We start from the raw sequence: 22,057 nt of genomic DNA on the forward strand, positions 1-22,057 counted from the left end.
AGTCATTTATCATGGAGGTTTACCATAGTCATTTATCATGGAGGTTTACCATAGTCATTTATTATGTCATTTATTATGGAGGTTTACCATAGTCATTTATCATGGAGGTTTACCATAGTCATTTATTATGGAGGTTTACCATAGTCATTTATCATGGAGGTTTACCATAGTCATTTATTATGGAGGTTTACCATAGTCATTTAACATGGAGGTTTACCATAGTCATTTATTATGGAGGTTTACCATAGTCATTTATCATGGAGGTTTACCATTTAACATGGAGGTTTACCATAGTCATTTATCATGGAGGTTTACCATAGTCATTTATCATGGAGGTTTACCATAGTCATTTAACATGGAGGTTTACCATAGTCATTTATTATGGAGGTTTACCATAGTCATTTATCATGGAGGTTTACCATAGTCATTTATTATGGAGGTTTACCATAGTCATTTATGATGGAGGTTTACCATAGTCATTTATTATGGAGGTTTACCATAGTCATTTATCATGGAGGTTTACCATAGTCATTTATTATGGAGGTTTACCATAGTCATTTAACATGGAGGTTTACCATAGTCATTTATTATGGAGGTTTACCATAGTCATTTATTATGGAGGTTTACCATAGTCATTTATTATGGAGGTTTACCATAGTCATTTATTATGGAGGTTTACCATAGTCATTTATCATGGAGGTTTACCATAGTCATTTAACATGGAGGTTTACCATTTAACATGGATGGAGTTTACCATAGTCATTTATCATGGAGGTTTACCATAGTCATTTAACATGGAGGTTTACCATTTATCATGGAGGTTTACCATAGTCATTTATCATGGAGGTTTACCATAGTCATTTATTATGGAGGTTTACCATAGTCATTTATCATGGAGGTTTACCATAGTCATTTAACATGGTCATTTATCATGGAGGTTTACCATAGTCATTTATTATGGAGGTTTACCATAGTCATTTATCATGGAGGTTTACCATAGTCATTTATTATGGAGGTTTACCATAGTCATTTATGGAGGTTTACATGGGAGGTTTACCATAGTCATTTATTATGGAGGTTTACCATAGTCATTTATCATGGAGGTTTACCATAGTCATTTATCATGGAGGTTTACCATAGTCATTTATTATGGGGGTTTACCATAGTCATTTATCATGGAGGTTTACCATAGTCATTTATCATGGAGGTTTACCATAGTCATTTATTATGGAGGTTTACCATAGTCATTTATCATGGAGGTTTACCATAGTCATTTATTATGGAGGTTTACCATAGTCATTTATGATGGAGGTTTACCATAGTCATTTATTATGGAGGTTTACCATAGTCATTTATCATGGAGGTTTACCATAGTCATTTATTATGGAGGTTTACCATAGTCATTTAACATGGAGGTTTACCATAGTCATTTATTATGGAGGTTTACCATAGTCATTTATTATGGAGGTTTACCATAGTCATTTATTATGGAGGTTTACCATAGTCATTTATTATGGAGGTTTACCATAGTCATTTATCATGGAGGTTTACCATAGTCATTTAACATGGAGGTTTACCATTTAACATGGAGGTTTACCATAGTCATTTATCATGGAGGTTTACCATAGTCATTTAACATGGAGGTTTACCATTTATCATGGAGGTTTACCATAGTCATTTATCATGGAGGTTTACCATAGTCATTTATTATGGAGGTTTACCATAGTCATTTATCATGGAGGTTTACCATTTAACATGGAGGTTTACCATAGTCATTTATCATGGAGGTTTACCATAGTCATTTATTATGGAGGTTTACCATAGTCATTTAACATGGAGGTTTACCATAGTCATTTATTATGGAGGTTTACCATAGTCATTTATCATGGAGGTTTACCATAGTCATTTATCATGGAGGTTTACCATAGTCATTTATTATGGGGGTTTACCATAGTCATTTATCATGGAGGTTTACCATAGTCATTTATCATGGAGGTTTACCATAGTCATTTATTATGGAGGTTTACCATAGTCATTTATCATGGAGGTTTACCATTTATTAGTCATTTTTATTATGGAGGTTTACCATAGTCATTTAACATGGAGGTTTACCATAGTCATTTATTATGGAGGTTTACCATAGTTTATTATTTATCATTTATTATGGAGGTTTACCATTTAATTATGGAGGTTTACCATAGTCATTTATCATGGAGGTTTACCATAGTCATTTATCATGGAGGTTTAATTCATTTAACATGGAGGTTTACCATAGTCATTTATCATGGAGGTTTACCATAGTCATTTAATGGAGGTTTACCATAGTCATTTATCATGGAGGTTTACCATTTAGTCATTTATCATGGAGGTTTACCATAGTCATTTATCATGGACCATAGTCATTTATTATGGAGGTTTACCATAGTCATTTAACATGGAGGTTTACCATTTAACATGGAGGTTTACCATAGTCATTTAACATGGAGGTTTACCATTTATTATGTTTACATTTCATTTATCATGGAGGTTTACCATAGTCATTTAACCATAGTCATTTAACATGGAGGTTTACCATTTAACATGGAGGTTTACCATAGTCATTTATTATGGAGGTTTACCATAGTCATTTATCATGGAGGTTTACCATAGTCATTTATCATGGAGGTTTACCATAGTCATTTATCATGGAGGTTTACCATAGTCATTTAACATGGAGGTTTACCATAGTCATTTATCATGGAGGTTTACCATAGTCATTTAACATGGAGGTTTACCATAGTCATTTATTATGGAGGTTTACCATAGTCATTTATCATGGAGGTTTACCATAGTAATTTATCATGGAGGTTTACCATAGTCATTTATCATGGAGGTTTACCATAGTCATTTATTATGGAGGTTTACCATAGTCATTTATTATGGAGGTTTACCATAGTCATTTATCATGGAGGTTTACCATAGTCATTTAACATGGAGGTTTACCATAGTCATTTATTATGGAGGTTTATCATAGTCATTTAACATGGAGGTTTACCATAGTCATTTATCATGGAGGTTTACCATAGTCATTTAACATGGAGGTTTACCATAGTCATTTAACATGGAGGTTTACCATAGTCATTTATCATGGAGGTTTACCATAGTCATTTATTATGGAGGTTTACCATAGTCATTTAACATGGAGGTTTACCATAGTCATTTAACATGGAGGTTTACCATAGTCATTTATCATGGAGGTTTACCATAGTCATTTAACATGGAGGTTTACCATAGTCATTTAAAATGGAGGTTTACCATAGTCATTTATTATGGAGGTTTACCATTTAACATGGAGGTTTACCATAGTCATTTAACATGGAGGTTTACCATAGTCATTTAACATGGAGGTTTACCATAGTCATTTAACATGGAGGTTTACCATAGTCATTTAACATGGAGGTTTACCATAGTCATTTAACATGGAGGTTTACCATAGTCATTTATTATGGAGGTTTACCATAGTCATTTATTATGGAGGTTTACCATAGTCATTTATCATGGAGGTTTACCATAGTCATTTAACATGGAGGTTTACCATAGTCATTTAACATGGAGGTTTACCATTTAACATGGAGGTTTACCATAGTCATTTAACATGGAGGTTTACCATAGTCATTTAACATGGAGGTTTACCATAGTCATTTATCATGGAGGTTTACCATAGTCATTTAACATGGAGGTTTACCATAGTCATTTAACATGGAGGTTTACCATAGTCATTTATCATGGAGGTTTACCATAGTCATTTATTATGGAGGTTTACCATAGTCATTTATGATGGAGGTTTACCATAGTCATTTAACATGGAGGTTTACCATAGTAATTTAACATGGAGGTTTACCATTTAACATGGAGGTTTACCATAGTCATTTAACATGGAGGTTTACCATAGTCATTTATTATGGAGGTTTACCATAGTCATTTAACATGGAGGTTTACCATTTATCATGGAGGTTTACCATAGTCATTTAACATGGAGGTTTACCATAGTCATTTATCATGGAGGTTTACCATAGTCATTTAACATGGAGGTTTACCATTTATCATGGAGGTTTACCATAGTCATTTAACATGGAGGTTTACCATAGTCATTTATTATGGAGGTTTACCATAGTCATTTAACATGGAGGTTTACCATTTAACATGGAGGTTTACCATAGTCATTTATCATGGAGGTTTACCATAGTCATTTAACATGGAGGTTTAGCCTGCCGTCTCACCTGGATGAACTCTTTGCTGCTGTCCTCGTTTGGGGTCCACGCGTTGTTATTGTTGTTAAGACGGGCTTGCCGTGGCAACCAGGTGTTGTCGTAAAAGGATGAGGAGGCTGTGATCTGGTCATCAGAGATCTTCCCTGACTCCAGACCTAAAGCGTTACTGCAATGGAAAGCTGGGGGAGGAGAGACAGGGATCAATTCATGATTTGATTGATAGAGGTGGACAGTTTAATAAAGACCTGAAGAGAGGAGGGTTAACCAACACGCACCAACAGGCACCAACAGGCACCAACAGGCACCAACAGGCACCAACAGGCACTGACAGGCATCAACAGGCACCAACAGGCACCAACACGCACCAACAGGCACCGACACGCACCAACATGCACCAACGGGCACCAACAGGCACCAACAGGCACCAACACCCACCAACACACACCACACTCACCAACACGCACCAACAGGCACCAACAGACACCAACACGCACCAACACCCACCAACAAGCACCACACTCACCAACACGCACCAACAGGCACCAACACGCGCCAACAGGCACCAACATGCACCAACACCCACCAACACGCACCACACTCACCAACACGCACCAACAGGCACCAACACCCACCAACCGTCACCAACAGGCACCAACACCCACCCTCACCAACACGCACCGACACGCACCAACACCCACCCACCCTCACCAACACGCACCAACAGGCACCAACACCCACCCACCCTCACCAACACGCACCAACACGCACCAACAGGCACCAACACCCACCAACACGCACCACACTCACCAACACGCACCAACAGGCACCAACAGACACCAACACGCACCAACACCCACCAACAAGCACCACACTCACCAACACGCACCAACAGGCACCAACACGCACCAACACGCGCCAACAGGCACCAACACCCACCAACACGCACCACACTCACCAACACGCACCAACAGGCACCAACACCCACCAACCATCACCAACAGGCACCAACACCCACCCTCACCAACACGCACCGACACGCACCAACACCCACCCACCCTCACCAACACGCACCAACACGCACCAACAGGCACCAACACCCACCCACCCTCACCAACACGCACCAACACGCACCAACACGCACCAACAGGCACCAACACCCACCAACCCTCACCAACAGGCTACAACACCCACCAACCCTCACCAACAGGCACCAACACCCACCAATCCTCACCAACACGCACCAACACCCACCAATCCTCACCAACACGCACCAACACCCACTTTCTTGTTAATGTGAAAAATGGGGACATCAGGAAAATGAAACTGCCGAATAAGGACACTCCTTTCTGAAGGTCCAATAGAAACAGACAGATCTCCTCCCTCAGGTACTGACTGGTCCGGTACTTACTGTCGCTGACCTCTTTGTGTGTCATGTTGTAGCGAGCAGAGAAGCCATCTTTGGCCACGGCCATGTCCGTGTGGAAGGACAGAGACAGGATACCTGTCGATGACGTCATCTCAGGAGGGATCTTAGTTCCACAGTAACGTCCTATCAGAGGACCCACTGCAAACACAAACACAAACCCAACAGACAGGTCATTAGAAGCATAAAATAACATGAAATATAGCTTATCAGAACATAACACACTAGCCAACATCAGTAGTCCCTGCCTAGCCTCAGCACCCCATAAACAGCAGATTTTACAGCCAGGAAGTTAGTTAGTAATGAGATAAATCCTGTTTTATTGACAAGAGAGGCGAGCCCTAGCTTAGGCCTGGGATTTCTCAGAAGACAGGGCAGGCGAAATAGGTCCCACTGGGGAAAGGATGGATGTATTAGCAACATTGCTCCTCCATCCCTTCATCCTCCTTCCATCTCTCTATCCTAACGCCACATGAATAAGGGGCTTTAATGAGAGGCGAGCTGTTCTTTCTCACTCCGTTCTCTCGTTTTCTGCCAGTCCTCCTCTTCCTCCTCCTCTTCCTCTTCCGTCTACAGATTAGAAACGCTTTCTTTCACTCCGTCCGTTCCTTTGATCCCCAGGACCAAGTCATCCCTTCTACCTCTCCACTAATTCTCTTTTAACAACTCTTAATTCCTGGACTTTGTGTTTTGTGTGATTTAGGTCTCTGTGGCTGTAGGGGCATCAGGGGGCATTAGGGGGCATCAGGGGGCATGTCTATGGGATAATACATTCATCTTGCAGCTCACAGCCTCTTTCTCACTCCCAGATCATACCATATCATACCATAACAGCCCAGTATCAGCCCAGTATCATACCAGTATCAGCCCAGTATCATACCAGATCATACCATAACAGCCCAGTATCATACCAGTAGCATACCATATCAGCCCAGTATCATACCAGTATCATACCATATCAGCCCAGTATCATACCAGTATCATACCATATCAGCCCAGTATCATACCATACCAGCCCAGTATCATACCATATCAGCCCAGTATCATACCATATCATACCATAACAGCCCAGTATCATACCAGTATCATACCATAACAGCCCAGTATCAGCCCAGTATCATACCAGTATCATACCATACCAGCCCAGTATCATACCATAACAGCCCAGTATCATACCAGTATCATACCATACCAGCCCAGTATCATACCATAAGAGCCCAGTATCATACCAGTATCATACCATAACAGCCCAGTATCATACCATTACAGCCCAGTATCAGCCCAGTATCATACCATAACAGCCCAGTATCATACCAGTATCATCCCATAACAGCCCAGTATCAGCCCAGTATCATACCATACCAGCTCAGCATCATACCATAACAGCCCAGTATCAGCCCAGTATCATACCATAACAGCCCAGTATCAGCCCAGTATCATACCATAACAGCCCAGTATCAGCCCAGTATCATACCAGTATCATACAATATCAGCCCAGTATCATACCAGTATCATACCATAACAGCCCAGTATCAGCTCAGTATCATACCATAACAGCCCAGTATCAGCCCAGTATCATACCATAACAGCCCAGTATCAGCCCAGTATCATACCATAACAGCCCAGTATCAGCCCAGTATCATACCAGTATCATACCATATCAGCCCAGTATCATACCATAACAGCCCAGTATCAGCCCAGTATCATACCATATCAGCCCAGTATCATACCATAACAGCCCAGTATCAGCCCAGTATCATACCATAACTGCCCAGTATCAGCCCAGTATCATACCAGTATCATACCATATCAGCCCAGTATCATACCATAACAGCCCAGTATCAGCCCAGTATCATACCATAACAGCCCAGTATCAGCCCAGTATCATACCAGCCCAGATCATACCATATCAGCCCAGTATCAGCCCAGTATCATACCATATCATACCATATCAGCCCAGTATCATACCATAACAGCCCAGTGTCATACCAGTATCATACCATAACAGCCCAGTATCAGCCCAGTATCATACCATAACAGCCCAGTATCATACCATACCAGCCCAGTATCATACCAGATCATACCATAACAGCCCAGTATCAGCCCAGTATCATACCATATCATACCATAACAGCCCAGTATCAGCCCAGTATCATACCATAACAGCCCAGTATCATACCAGTATCATACCATAACAGCCCAGTATCATACCATTACAGCCCAGTATCAGCCCAGTATCATACCATAACAGCCCAGTATCATACCAGTATCATACCATAACAGCCCAGTATCATACCAGTAGCATACCATATCAGCCCAGTATCATACCAGTATCATACCATATCAGCCCAGTATCATACCAGTATCATACCATATCAGCCCAGTATCATACCATACCAGCCCAGTATCATACCATATCAGCCCAGTATCATACCATATCATACCATAACAGCCCAGTATCATACCAGTATCATACCATAACAGCCCAGTATCAGCCCAGTATCATACCAGTATCATACCATACCAGCCCAGTATCATACCATAACAGCCCAGTATCATACCAGTATCATACCATACCAGCCCAGTATCATACCATAAGAGCCCAGTATCATACCAGTATCATACCATAACAGCCCAGTATCATACCATTACAGCCCAGTATCAGCCCAGTATCATACCATAACAGCCCAGTATCATACCAGTATCATCCCATAACAGCCCAGTATCAGCCCAGTATCATACCATACCAGCTCAGCATCATACCATAACAGCCCAGTATCAGCCCAGTATCATACCATAACAGCCCAGTATCAGCCCAGTATCATACCATAACAGCCCAGTATCAGCCCAGTATCATACCAGTATCATACAATATCAGCCCAGTATCATACCAGTATCATACCATAACAGCCCAGTATCAGCTCAGTATCATACCATAACAGCCCAGTATCAGCCCAGTATCATACCATAACAGCCCAGTATCAGCCCAGTATCATACCATAACAGCCCAGTATCAGCCCAGTATCATACCATAACAGCCCAGTATCAGCCCAGTATCATACCATATCAGCCCAGTATCATACCATAACAGCCCAGTATCAGCCCAGTATCATACCATAACTGCCCAGTATCAGCCCAGTATCATACCAGTATCATACCATATCAGCCCAGTATCATACCATAACAGCCCAGTATCAGCCCAGTATCATACCATAACAGCCCAGTATCAGCCCAGTATCATACCAGCCCAGATCATACCATATCAGCCCAGTATCAGCCCAGTATCATACCATATCATACCATATCAGCCCAGTATCATACCATAACAGCCCAGTGTCATACCAGTATCATACCATAACAGCCCAGTATCAGCCCAGTATCATACCATAACAGCCCAGTATCATACCATACCAGCCCAGTATCATACCAGATCATACCATAACAGCCCAGTATCAGCACAGTATCATACCATATCATACCATAACAGCCCAGTATCAGCCCAGTATCATACCATAACAGCCCAGTATCATACCAGTATCATACCATAACAGCCCAGTATCATACCATTACAGCCCAGTATCAGCCCAGTATCATACCATAACAGCCCAGTATCATACCAGTATCATACCATAACAGCCCAGTATCAGCCCAGTATCATACCATACCAGCTCAGTATCATACCATAACAGCCCAGTATCAGCCCAGTATCATACCATAACAGCCCAGTATCAGCCCAGTATCATACCATAACAGCCCAGTATCATCCCAGTATCATACCAGTATCATACCATATCAGCCCAGTATCGTACCAGTATCATACCATATCAGCCCAGTATCATACCAGTATCATACCATATCAGCCCAGTATCATACCATATCATACCATAACAGCCCAGTATCATACCATAACAGCCCAGTATCATACCATAACAGCCCAGTATCAGCTCAGTATCATACCATAACAGCCCAGTATCATACCATAACAGCCCAGTATCAGCCCAGTATCATACCAGTATCATACCATATCAGCCCAGTATCATACCAGTATCATACCATATCAGCCCAGTATCATACCAGTATCATACAATATCAGCCCAGTATCATACCATATCATACCATACCAGCCCAGTATCATACCATAACAGCCCAGTATCATACCAGTATCATACCATACCAGCCCAGTATCATACCATAACAGCCCAGTATCATACCAGTATCATCCCATAACAGCCCAGTATCAGCCCAGTATCAGCCCAGTATCATACCATAACAGCCCAGTATCATACCAGTATCATCCCATAACAGCCCAGTATCAGCCCAGTATCATACCATACCAGCTCAGCATCATACCATAACAGCCCAGTATCAGCCCAGTATCATACCATAACAGCCCAGTATCAGCCCAGTATCATACCATAACAGCCCAGTATCAGCCCAGTATCATACCAGTATCATACCATATCAGTCCAGTATCATACCATAACAGCCCAGTATCAGCCCAGTATCATACCATACCAGCTCAGCATCATACCATAACAGCCCAGTATCAGCCCAGTATCATACCATAACAGCCCAGTATCAGCTCAGTATCATACCATAACAGCCCAGTATCAGCCCAGTATCATACCATAACAGCCCAGTATCAGCCCAGTATCATACCATAACAGCCCAGTATCAGCCCAGTATCATACCAGTATCATACCATATCAGTCCAGTATCATACCATAACAGCCCAGTATCAGCCCAGTATCATACCATATCAGCCCAGTATCATACCATAACAGCCCAGTATCAGCCCAGTATCATACCATAACAGCCCAGTATCATACCAGTATCATACCATAACAGCCCAGTATCATACCATTACAGCCCAGTATCAGCCCAGTATCATACCATAACAGCCCAGTATCATACCAGTATCATACCATAACAGCCCAGTATCAGCCCAGTATCATACCATACCAGCCCAGTATCATACCATAACAGCCCAGTATCAGCCCAGTATCATACCATAACAGCCCAGTATCAGCCCAGTATCATACCATAACAGCCCAGTATCATCCCAGTATCATACCAGTATCATACCATATCAGCCCAGTATCGTACCAGTATCATACCATATCAGCCCAGTATCATACCAGTATCATACCATATCAGCCCAGTATCATACCATATCATACCATAACAGCCCAGTATCATACCATAACAGCCCAGTATCATACCATAACAGCCCAGTATCAGCTCAGTATCATACCATAACAGCCCAGTATCATACCATAACAGCCCAGTATCAGCCCAGTATCATACCAGTATCATACCATATCAACCCAGTATCATACCAGTATCATACCATATCAGCCCAGTATCATACCAGTATCATACAATATCAGCCCAGTATCATACCATATCATACCATATCAGCCCAGTATCATACCATATCATACCATAACAGCCCAGTATCAGCCCAGTATCATACCATAACAGCCCAGTATCATACCATATCATACCATAACAGCCCAGTATCAGCCCAGTATCATACCATAACAGCCCAGTATCATACCATAACAGCCCAGTATCAGCCCAGTATCAGCCCAGTATCATACCATATCAGCCCAGTATCATACCATTTCATACCATAACAGCCCGGTATCAGCCCAGTATCATACCATATCAGCCCAGTATCATACCATAACAGCCCAGTATCAGCCCAGTATCAGCCCAGTATCATACCATATCAGCCCAGTATCAGCCCTGTATCATACCATAACAGCCCAGTATCAGCCCAGTATCATACCATATCAGCCCAGTATCATACCAGATCATACCATAACAGCCCAGTATCAGCCCAGTATCATACCAGTATCATACCATAACAGCCCAGTATCAGCCCAGTATCATACCATACCAGCTCAGTATCATACCATAACAGCCCAGTATCAGCCCAGTATCATACCATAACAGCCCAGTATCAGCCCAGTATCATACCATAACAGCCCAGTATCAGCCCAGTATCATACCAGTATCATACCATATCAGCCCAGTATCATACCAGTATCATACCATATCTGCCCAGTATCATACCAGTATCATACCATATCAGCCCAGTATCATACCATATCATACCATAACAGCCCAGTATCATACCATAACAGCCCAGTATCATACCATAACAGCCCAGTATCAGCTCAGTATCATACCATAACAGCCCAGTATCAGCCCAGTATCATACCATAACAGCCCAGTATCAGCCCAGTATCATACCAGTATCATACCATATCAGCCCAGTATCATACCAGTATCATACCATATCAGCCCAGTATCATACCAGTATCATACCATATCAGCCCAGTATCATACCATATCATACCATAACAGCCCAGTATCATACCCTAACAGCCCATTATCATACCATAACAGCCCAGTATCAGCTCAGTATCATACCATAACAGCCCAGTATCAGCCCAGTATCATACCATAACAGCCCAGTATCAGCCCAGTATCATACCAGTATCATACCATATCAGCCCAGTATCATACCAGTATCATACCATATCAGCCCAGAATCATACCATATCAGCCCAGTATCATACCATATCATACCATAACAGCCCAGTATCAGCCCAGTATCATACCATAACAGCCCAGTATCATACCATATCATACCATAACAGCCCAGTATCAGCCCAGTATCATACCATAACAGCCCAGTATCATACCATAACAGCCCAGTATCAGCCCAGTATCAGCCCAGTATCATACCATATCAGCCCAGTATCATACCATTTCATACCATAACAGCCCAGTATCAGCCCAGTATCATACCATATCAGCCCAGTATCATACCATAACAGCCCAGTATCAGCCCAGTATCAGCCCAGTATCATACCATATCAGCCCAGTATCAGCCCAGTATCATACCATAACAGCCCAGTATCAGCCCAGTATCATACCATATCAGCCCAGTATCATACCAGATCATACCATAACAGCCCAGTATAAGCCCAGTATCATACCAGTATCATACCATAACAGCCCAGTATCAGCCCAGTATCATACCATAACAGCCCAGTATCAGCCCAGTATCATACCATATCATACCATATCAGCCCAGTATCATACCATAACAGCCCAGTATCAGCCCAGTATCATACCATATCAGCCCAGTATCAGCCCAGTATCATACCATAACAGCCCAGTATCAGCCCAGTATCATACCATAACTGCCCAGTATCAGCCCAGTATCATACCAGTATCATACCATATCAGCCCAGTATCATACCATAACAGCCCAGTATCAGCCCAGTATCATACCATAACAGCCCAGTATCAGCCCAGTATCATACCAGTATCATACCATATCAGCCCAGTATCATACCAGTATCATACCATATCAGCCCAGTATCATACCAGTATCATACCATATCAGCCCAGTATCATACCATATCATACCATAACAGCCCAGTATCAGCCCAGTATCATACCATAACAGCCCAGTATCATACCATATCATACCATAACAGCCCAGTATCAGCCCAGTATCATACCATAACAGCCCAGTATCATACCATAACAGCCCAGTATCAGCCCAGTATCAGCCCAGTATCATACCATATCAGCCCAGTATCATACCATTTCATACCATAACAGCCCAGTATCAGCCCAGTATCATACCATATCAGCCCAGTATCATACCATAACAGCCCAGTATCAGCCCAGTATCAGCCCAGTATCATACCATATCAGCCCAGTATCAGCCCAGTATCATACCATAACAGCCCAGTATCAGCCCAGTATCATACCATATCAGCCCAGTATCATACCAGATCATACCATAACAGCCCAGTATCAGCCCAGTATCAGCCCAGTATCATACCATAACAGCCCAGTATCAGCCCAGTATCATACCATAACAGCCCAGTATCAGCCCAGTATCATACCATATCATACCATATCAGCCCAGTATCATACCATAACAGCCCAGTATCAGCCCAGTATCATACCATATCAGCCCAGTATCAGCCCAGTATCATACCATATCAGCCCAGTATCATACCATAACAGCCCAGTATCAGCCCAGTATCATACCATAACTGCCCAGTATCAGCCCAGTATCATACCAGTATCATACCATATCAGCCCAGTATCATACCATAACAGCCCAGTATCAGCCCAGTATCATACCATAACAGCCCAGTATCATACCATAACAGCCCAGTATCATACCATAACAGCCCAGTATCAGCCCAGTATCAGCCCAGTATCATACCATATCAGCCCAGTATCATACCATTTCATACCATAACAGCCCGGTATCAGCCCAGTATCATACCATATCAGCCCAGTATCATACCATAACAGCCCAGTATCAGCCCAGTATCAGCCCAGTATCATACCATATCAGCCCAGTATCAGCCCTGTATCATACCATAACAGCCCAGTATCAGCCCAGTATCATACCATATCAGCCCAGTATCATACCAGATCATACCATAACAGCCCAGTATCAGCCCAGTATCATACCAGTATCATACCATAACAGCCCAGTATCAGCCCAGTTTCATACCATACCAGCTCAGTATCATACCATAACAGCCCAGTATCAGCCCAGTATCATACCATAACAGCCCAGTATCAGCCCAGTATCATACCATAACAGCCCAGTATCAGCCCAGTATCATACCAGTATCATACCATATCAGCCCAGTATCATACCAGTATCATACCATATCTGCCCAGTATCATACCAGTATCATACCATATCAGCCCAGTATCATACCATATCATACCATAACAGCCCAGTATCATACCATAACAGCCCAGTATCATACCATAACAGCCCAGTATCAGCTCAGTATCATACCATAACAGCCCAGTATCAGCCCAGTATCATACCATAACAGCCCAGTATCAGCCCAGTATCATACCAGTATCATACCATATCAGCCCAGTATCATACCAGTATCATACCATATCAGCCCAGTATCATACCAGTATCATACCATATCAGCCCAGTATCATACCATATCATAACAGCCCAGTATCATACCATAACAGCCCATTATCATACCATAACAGCCCAGTATCAGCTCAGTATCATACCATAACAGCCCAGTATCAGCCCAGTATCATACCATAACAGCCCAGTATCAGCCCAGTATCATACCAGTATCATACCATATCAGCCCAGTATCATACCAGTATCATACCATATCAGCCCAGTATCATACCATATCAGCCCAGTATCATACCATATCATACCATAACAGCCCAGTATCAGCCCAGTATCATACCATAACAGCCCAGTATCATACCATATCATACCATAACAGCCCAGTATCAGCCCAGTATCATACCATAACAGCCCAGTATCATACCATAACAGCCCAGTATCAGCCCAGTATCAGCCCAGTATCATACCATATCAGCCCAGTATCATACCATTTCATACCATAACAGCCCAGTATCAGCCCAGTATCATACCATATCAGCCCAGTATCATACCATAACAGCCCAGTATCAGCCCAGTATCAGCCCAGTATCATACCATATCAGCCCAGTATCAGCCCAGTATCATACCATAACAGCCCAGTATCAGCCCAGTATCATACCATATCAGCCCAGTATCATACCAGATCATACCATAACAGCCCAGTATCAGCCCAGTATCATACCAGTATCATACCATAACAGCCCAGTATCAGCCCAGTATCATACCATAACAGCCCAGTATCAGCCCAGTATCATACCATATCATACCATATCAGCCCAGTATCATACCATAACAGCCCAGTATCAGCACAGTATCATACCATATCAGCCCAGTATCAGCCCAGTATCATACCATATCAGCCCAGTATCATACCATAACAGCCCAGTATCAGCCCAGTATCATACCATAACTGCCCAGTATCAGCCCAGTATCATACCAGTATCATACCATATCAGCCCAGTATCATACCATAACAGCCCAGTATCAGCCCAGTATCATACCATAACAGCCCAGTATCAGCCCAGTATCATACCAGTATCATACCATATCAGCCCAGTATCATACCAGTATCATACCATATCAGCCCAGTATCATACCATATCAGCCCAGTATCATACCATATCATACCATAACAGCCCAGTATCAGCCCAGTATCATACCATAACAGCCCAGTATCATACCATATCATACCATAACAGCCCAGTATCAGCCCAGTAGCATACCATAACAGCCCAGTATCATACCATAACAGCCCAGTATCAGCCCAGTATCAGCCCAGTATCATACCATATCAGCCCAGTATCATACCATTTCATACCATAACAGCCCAGTATCAGCCCAGTATCATACCATATCAGCCCAGTATCATACCATAACAGCCCAGTATCAGCCCAGTATCAGCCCAGTATCATACCATATCAGCCCAGTATCAGCCCAGTATCATACCATAACAGCCCAGTATCAGCCCAGTATCATACCATATCAGCCCAGTATCATACCAGATCATACCATAACAGCCCAGTATCAGCCCAGTATCATACCAGTATCATACCATAACAGCCCAGTATCAGCCCAGTATCATACCATAACAGCCCAGTATCAGCCCAGTATCATACCATATCATACCATATCAGCCCAGTATCATACCATAACAGCCCAGTATCAGCCCAGTATCATACCATATCAGCCCAGTATCAGCCCAGTATCATACCATATCAGCCCAGTATCATACCATAACAGCCCAGTATCAGCCCAGTATCATACCATAACTGCCCAGTATCAGCCCAGTATCATACCAGTATCATACCATATCAGCCCAGTATCATACCATAACAGCCCAGTATCAGCCCAGTATCATACCATAACAGCCCAGTATCATACCATACCAGCCCAGTATCATACCAGATCATACCATAACAGCCCAGTATCAGCCCAGTATCATACCATAACAGCCCAGTATCAGCCCAGTATCATACCATATCATACCATAACAGCCCAGTATCAGCCCAGTATCATACCATAACAGCCCAGTATCAGCCCAGTATCATACCATAACAGCCCAGTATCATACCATATCATACCATAACAGCCCAGTATCAGCCCAGCATCATACCATATCATACCATAACAGCCCAGTATCAGCTCAGTATCATACCATATCATACCATAACAGCCCAGTATCAGCCCAGTATCATACAATAACAGCCCAGTATCATACCAGTATCATACCATAACAGCCCAGTATCAGCCCAGTATCATACCATACCAGCCCAGTATCATACCAGATCATACCATAACAGCCCAGTATCAGCCCAGTATCATACCATATCATACCATAACAGCCCAGTATCAGCCCAGTATCATACCATAACAGCCCAGTATCATACCATATCATACCATAACAGCCCAGTATCAGCCCAGTATCATACCATATCATACCATAACATCCCAGTATCAGCTCAGTATCATACCATATCATGCCATAACAGCCCAGTATCAGCCCAGTATCATACCATATCAGCCCAGTATCAGCTCAGTATCATACCATATCATGCCATAACAGCCCAGTATCAGCCCAGTATCATACCAGTATCATACCATAACAGCCCAGTATCAGCCCCGTATCATACCATAACAGCCCAGTATCATACCATAACAGCCCAGTATCATACCATAACAGCCCAGTATCAGCCCAGTATCATACCATAACAGCCCAGTATCATACCATAACAGCCCAGTATCAGCCCAGTATCATACCAGTATCATACCATACCAGACCAGTATCATACCATAACAGCCCAGTATCATACCAGTATCATACCATACCAGCCCAGCATCATACCATAACAGCCCAGTATCATACCAGTATCATACCATAACAGGCCAGTATCATACCATAACAGCCCAGTATCAGCCCAGTATCATACCATAACAGCCCAGTATCATACCAGTATCATACCATAACAGCCCAGTATCAGCCCAGTATCATACCATACCAGCTCAGCATCATACCATAACAGCCCAGTATCAGCCCAGTATCATACCATAACAGCCCAGTATCAGCCCAGTATCATACCATAACAGCCCAGTATCATACCAGTATCATACCATAACAGCCCAGTATCAGCCCAGTATCATACCATATCAGCCCAGTATCATACCAGTATCATACCATATCAGCCCAGTATCATACCAGTATCATACCATATCAGCCCAGTATCATACCATAACAGCCCAGTATCATACCATACCAGCCCAGTATCAGACCAGTACCATACCATAACAGCCCAGTATCAGCCCAGTATCATACCAGTATCATACCATATCAGCCCAGTATCATACCAGTATCATACCATATCAGCCCAGTATCATACCATATTTGCCCAGTATCATACCATATCATATCAGCCCAGTATCATACCATATCATACCATAACAGCCCAGTATCATACCATAACAGCCCAGTATCATACCATATCATACCATAACAGCCCAGTATCAGCCCAGTATCATACCTTAACAGCCCAGTATCATACCATAACAGCCCAGTATCAGCCCAGTATCAGCCCAGTATCATACCATATCAGCACAGTATCATACCAGTATCATACCACAACAGCCCAGTATCAGCCCAGTATCATACCATATCAGCCCAGTATCATACCATAACAGCCCAGTATCAGCCCAGTATCAGCCCAGTATCAGCCCAGTATCATACCATAACAGCCCAGTATCATACCATATCATACCATAACAGCCCAGTATCAGCCCAGTATCATACCATATCATACCATAACAGCCTAGTATCAGCTCAGTATCATACCATATCATGCCATAACAGCCCAGTATCAGCCCAGTATCATACCATATCAGCCCAGTATCAGCTCAGTATCATACCATATCATGCCATAACAGCCCAGTATCATACCAGTATCATACCATAACAGCCCAGTATCAGCCCAGTATCATACCATAACAGCCCATTATCATACCATAACAGCCCAGTAGCATACCATAACAGCCCATTATCATACCATAACAGCCCAGTATCATACCATAACAGCCCAGTATCAGCCCAGTATCATACCATAACAGCCCAGTATCATACCATAACAGCCCAGTATCAGCCCAGTATCATACCAGTATCATACCATACCAGACCAGTATCATACCATAACAGCCAGTATCATACCAGTATCATACCATACCAGCCCAGCATCATACCATAACAGCCCAGTATCATACCAGTATCATACCATAACAGGCCAGTATCATACCATAACAGCCCAGTATCAGCCCAGTATCATACCATAACAGCCCAGTATCATACCAGTATCATACCATAACAGCCCAGTATCAGCCCAGTATCATACCATACCAGCTCAGCATCATACCATAACAGCCCAGTATCAGCCCAGTATCATACCATAACAGCCCAGTATCAGCCCAGTATCATTCCATAACAGCCCAGTATCATACCAGTATCATACCATAACAGCCCAGTATCAGCCCAGTATCATACCATATCAGCCCAGTATCATACCAGTATCATACCATATCAGCCCAGTATCATACCAGTATCATACCATATCAGCCCAGTATCATACCATATCATACCATAACAGCCCAGTATCATACCATAACAGCCCAGTATCATACCATAACAGCCCAGTATCAGCTCAGTATCATACCATAACAGCCCAGTATCAGACCAGTACCATACCATAACAGCCCAGTATCAGCCCAGTATCATACCAGTATCATACCATATCAGCCCAGTATCATACCATATCAGCCCAGTATCATACCAGTATCATACCATATTTGCCCAGTATCATACCATATCATATCAGCCCAGTATCATACCATATCATACCATAACAGCCCAGTATCATACCATAACAGCCCAGTATCATACCATATCATACCATAACAGCCCAGTATCAGCCCAGTATCATACCATAACAGCCCAGTATCATACCATATCAGCCCAGTATCATACCAGTATCATACCACAACAGCCCAGTATCAGCCCAGTATCATACCATATCAGCCCAGTATCATACCATAACAGCCCAGTATCAGCCCAGTATCATACCATATCATACCATAACAGCCCAGTATCATACCATATCATACCATAACAGCCCAGTATCAGCCCAGTATCATACCATAACAGCCCAGTATCAGCCCAGTATCATACCAGTATCATACCATATCAGCCCAGTATCATACCAGTATCATACCATAACAGCCCAGTATCAGCCCAGTATCATACCATATCAGCCCAGTATCATACCATAACAGCCCAGTATCAGCCCAGTATCAGCCCAGTATCATACCATATCATACCATAACAGCCCAGTATCATACCATATCATACCATATCATACGTGCTTTTACACCTGCATTGTTTGCTGTTTGGGGTTTTAGGCTGGGTTTCTGTACAGCACTTTGAGATATCAGCTGATGTACGAAGGGCTATATAAATAAATTTGATTTGATTTTGATTTGACATACCATAACAGCCCAGTATCAGCCCAGTATCATACCATATCATACCATAACAGCCCAGTATCAGCCCAGTATCATACCATAACAGCCCAGTATCATACCAGTATCATACCATAACAGCCCAGTATCAGCCCAGTATCATACCATATCATACCATAACAGCCCAGTATCAGCCCAGTATCATACCATATCATACCATAACAGCCCAGTATCAGCCCAGTATCATACCATATCATACCATAACAGCCCAGTATCAGCCCAGTATCATACCATATCATACCATAACAGCCCAGTATCATACCATATCATACCATAACAGCCCAGTATCAGCCCAGTATCATACCATAACAGCCCAGCATCATACCATAACAGCCCAGTATCATACCATAACAGCCCAGTATCAGCCCAGTATCATACCATAACAGCCCAGTATCATACCATATCATACCATAACAGCCCAGTATCAGCCCAGTATCATACCATATCATACCATAACAGCCCAGTATCAGCTCAGTATCATACCATATCATGCCATAACAGCCCAGTATCAGCCCAGTATCATACCATATCAGCCCAGTATCAGCTCAGTATCATACCATATCATGCCATAACAGCCCAGTATCAGCCCAGTATCATACCAGTATCATACCATAACAGCCCAGTATCAGCCCAGTATCATACCATAACAGCCCAGTATCATACCATAACAGCCCAGTATCAGCCCAGTATCATACCATAACAGCCCAGTATCATACCATATCATACCATAACAGCCCAGTATCAGCCCAGTATCATACCATATCATACCATAACAGCCCAGTATCAGCTCAGTATCATACCATATCATGCCATAACAGCCCAGTATCAGCCCAGTATCATACCATATCAGCCCAGTATCAGCTCAGTATCATACCATATCATGCCATAACAGCCCAGTATCATACCAGTATCATACCATAACAGCCCAGTATCAGCCCAGTATCATACCATAACAGCCCATTATCATACCATAACAGCCCAGTATCATACCATAACAGCCCATTATCATACCATAACAGCCCAGTATCATACCATAACAGCCCAGTATCAGCCCAGTATCATACCATAACAGCCCAGTATCATACCATAACAGCCCAGTATCAGCCCAGTATCATACCAGTATCATACCATACCAGACCAGTATCATACCATAACAGCCCAGTATCATACCAGTATCATACCATACCAGCCCAGCATCATACCATAACAGCCCAGTATCATACCAGTATCATACCATAACAGGCCAGTATCATACCATAACAGCCCAGTATCAGCCCAGTATCATACCATAACAGCCCAGTATCATACCAGTATCATACCATAACAGCCCAGTATCAGCCCAGTATCATACCATACCAGCTCAGCATCATACCATAACAGCCCAGTATCAGCCCAGTATCATACCATAACAGCCCAGTATCAGCCCAGTATCATACCATAACAGCCCAGTATCATACCAGTATCATACCATAACAGCCCAGTATCAGCCCAGTATCATACCATATCAGCCCAGTATCATACCAGTATCATACCATATCAGCCCAGTATCATACCAGTATCATACCATATCAGCCCAGTATCATACCATATCATACCATAACAGCCCAGTATCATACCATAACAGCCCAGTATCATACCATAACAGCCCAGTATCAGCTCAGTATCATACCATAACAGCCCAGTATCAGACCAGTACCATACCATAACAGCCCAGTATCAGCCCAGTATCATACCAGTATCATACCATATCAGCCCAGTATCATACCATATCATCCCAGTATCATACCAGTATCATACCATAGTTGCCCAGTATCATACCATATCATATCAGCCCAGTATCAT

The 22,057-nt window shown here is 42.7% G+C and overlaps 1 protein-coding gene across 1 annotated transcript in view; it reads right to left on the reverse strand.

The window, feature by feature from the left end:
- Positions 1 to 22,057, reverse strand: part of LOC127914921 (neuropilin-2-like) — a 403,275-nt gene that overhangs the window by 200,404 nt on the left and 180,814 nt on the right. The window contains exons 5-6 of the mRNA XM_052492709.1: positions 5,659 to 5,814; positions 4,260 to 4,429 (exon numbers count right to left, since the gene is read on the reverse strand). Of these exons, the coding sequence (XP_052348669.1) occupies positions 4,260 to 4,429; positions 5,659 to 5,814 (326 nt within the window). The remainder of the gene's footprint in view (positions 1 to 4,259; positions 4,430 to 5,658; positions 5,815 to 22,057) is intronic.

This window comes from Oncorhynchus keta, chromosome 34 (genome assembly GCF_023373465.1).
Source record: "Oncorhynchus keta strain PuntledgeMale-10-30-2019 chromosome 34, Oket_V2, whole genome shotgun sequence".
Classification (NCBI taxonomy): Eukaryota; Metazoa; Chordata; class Actinopteri; order Salmoniformes; family Salmonidae; genus Oncorhynchus; species Oncorhynchus keta.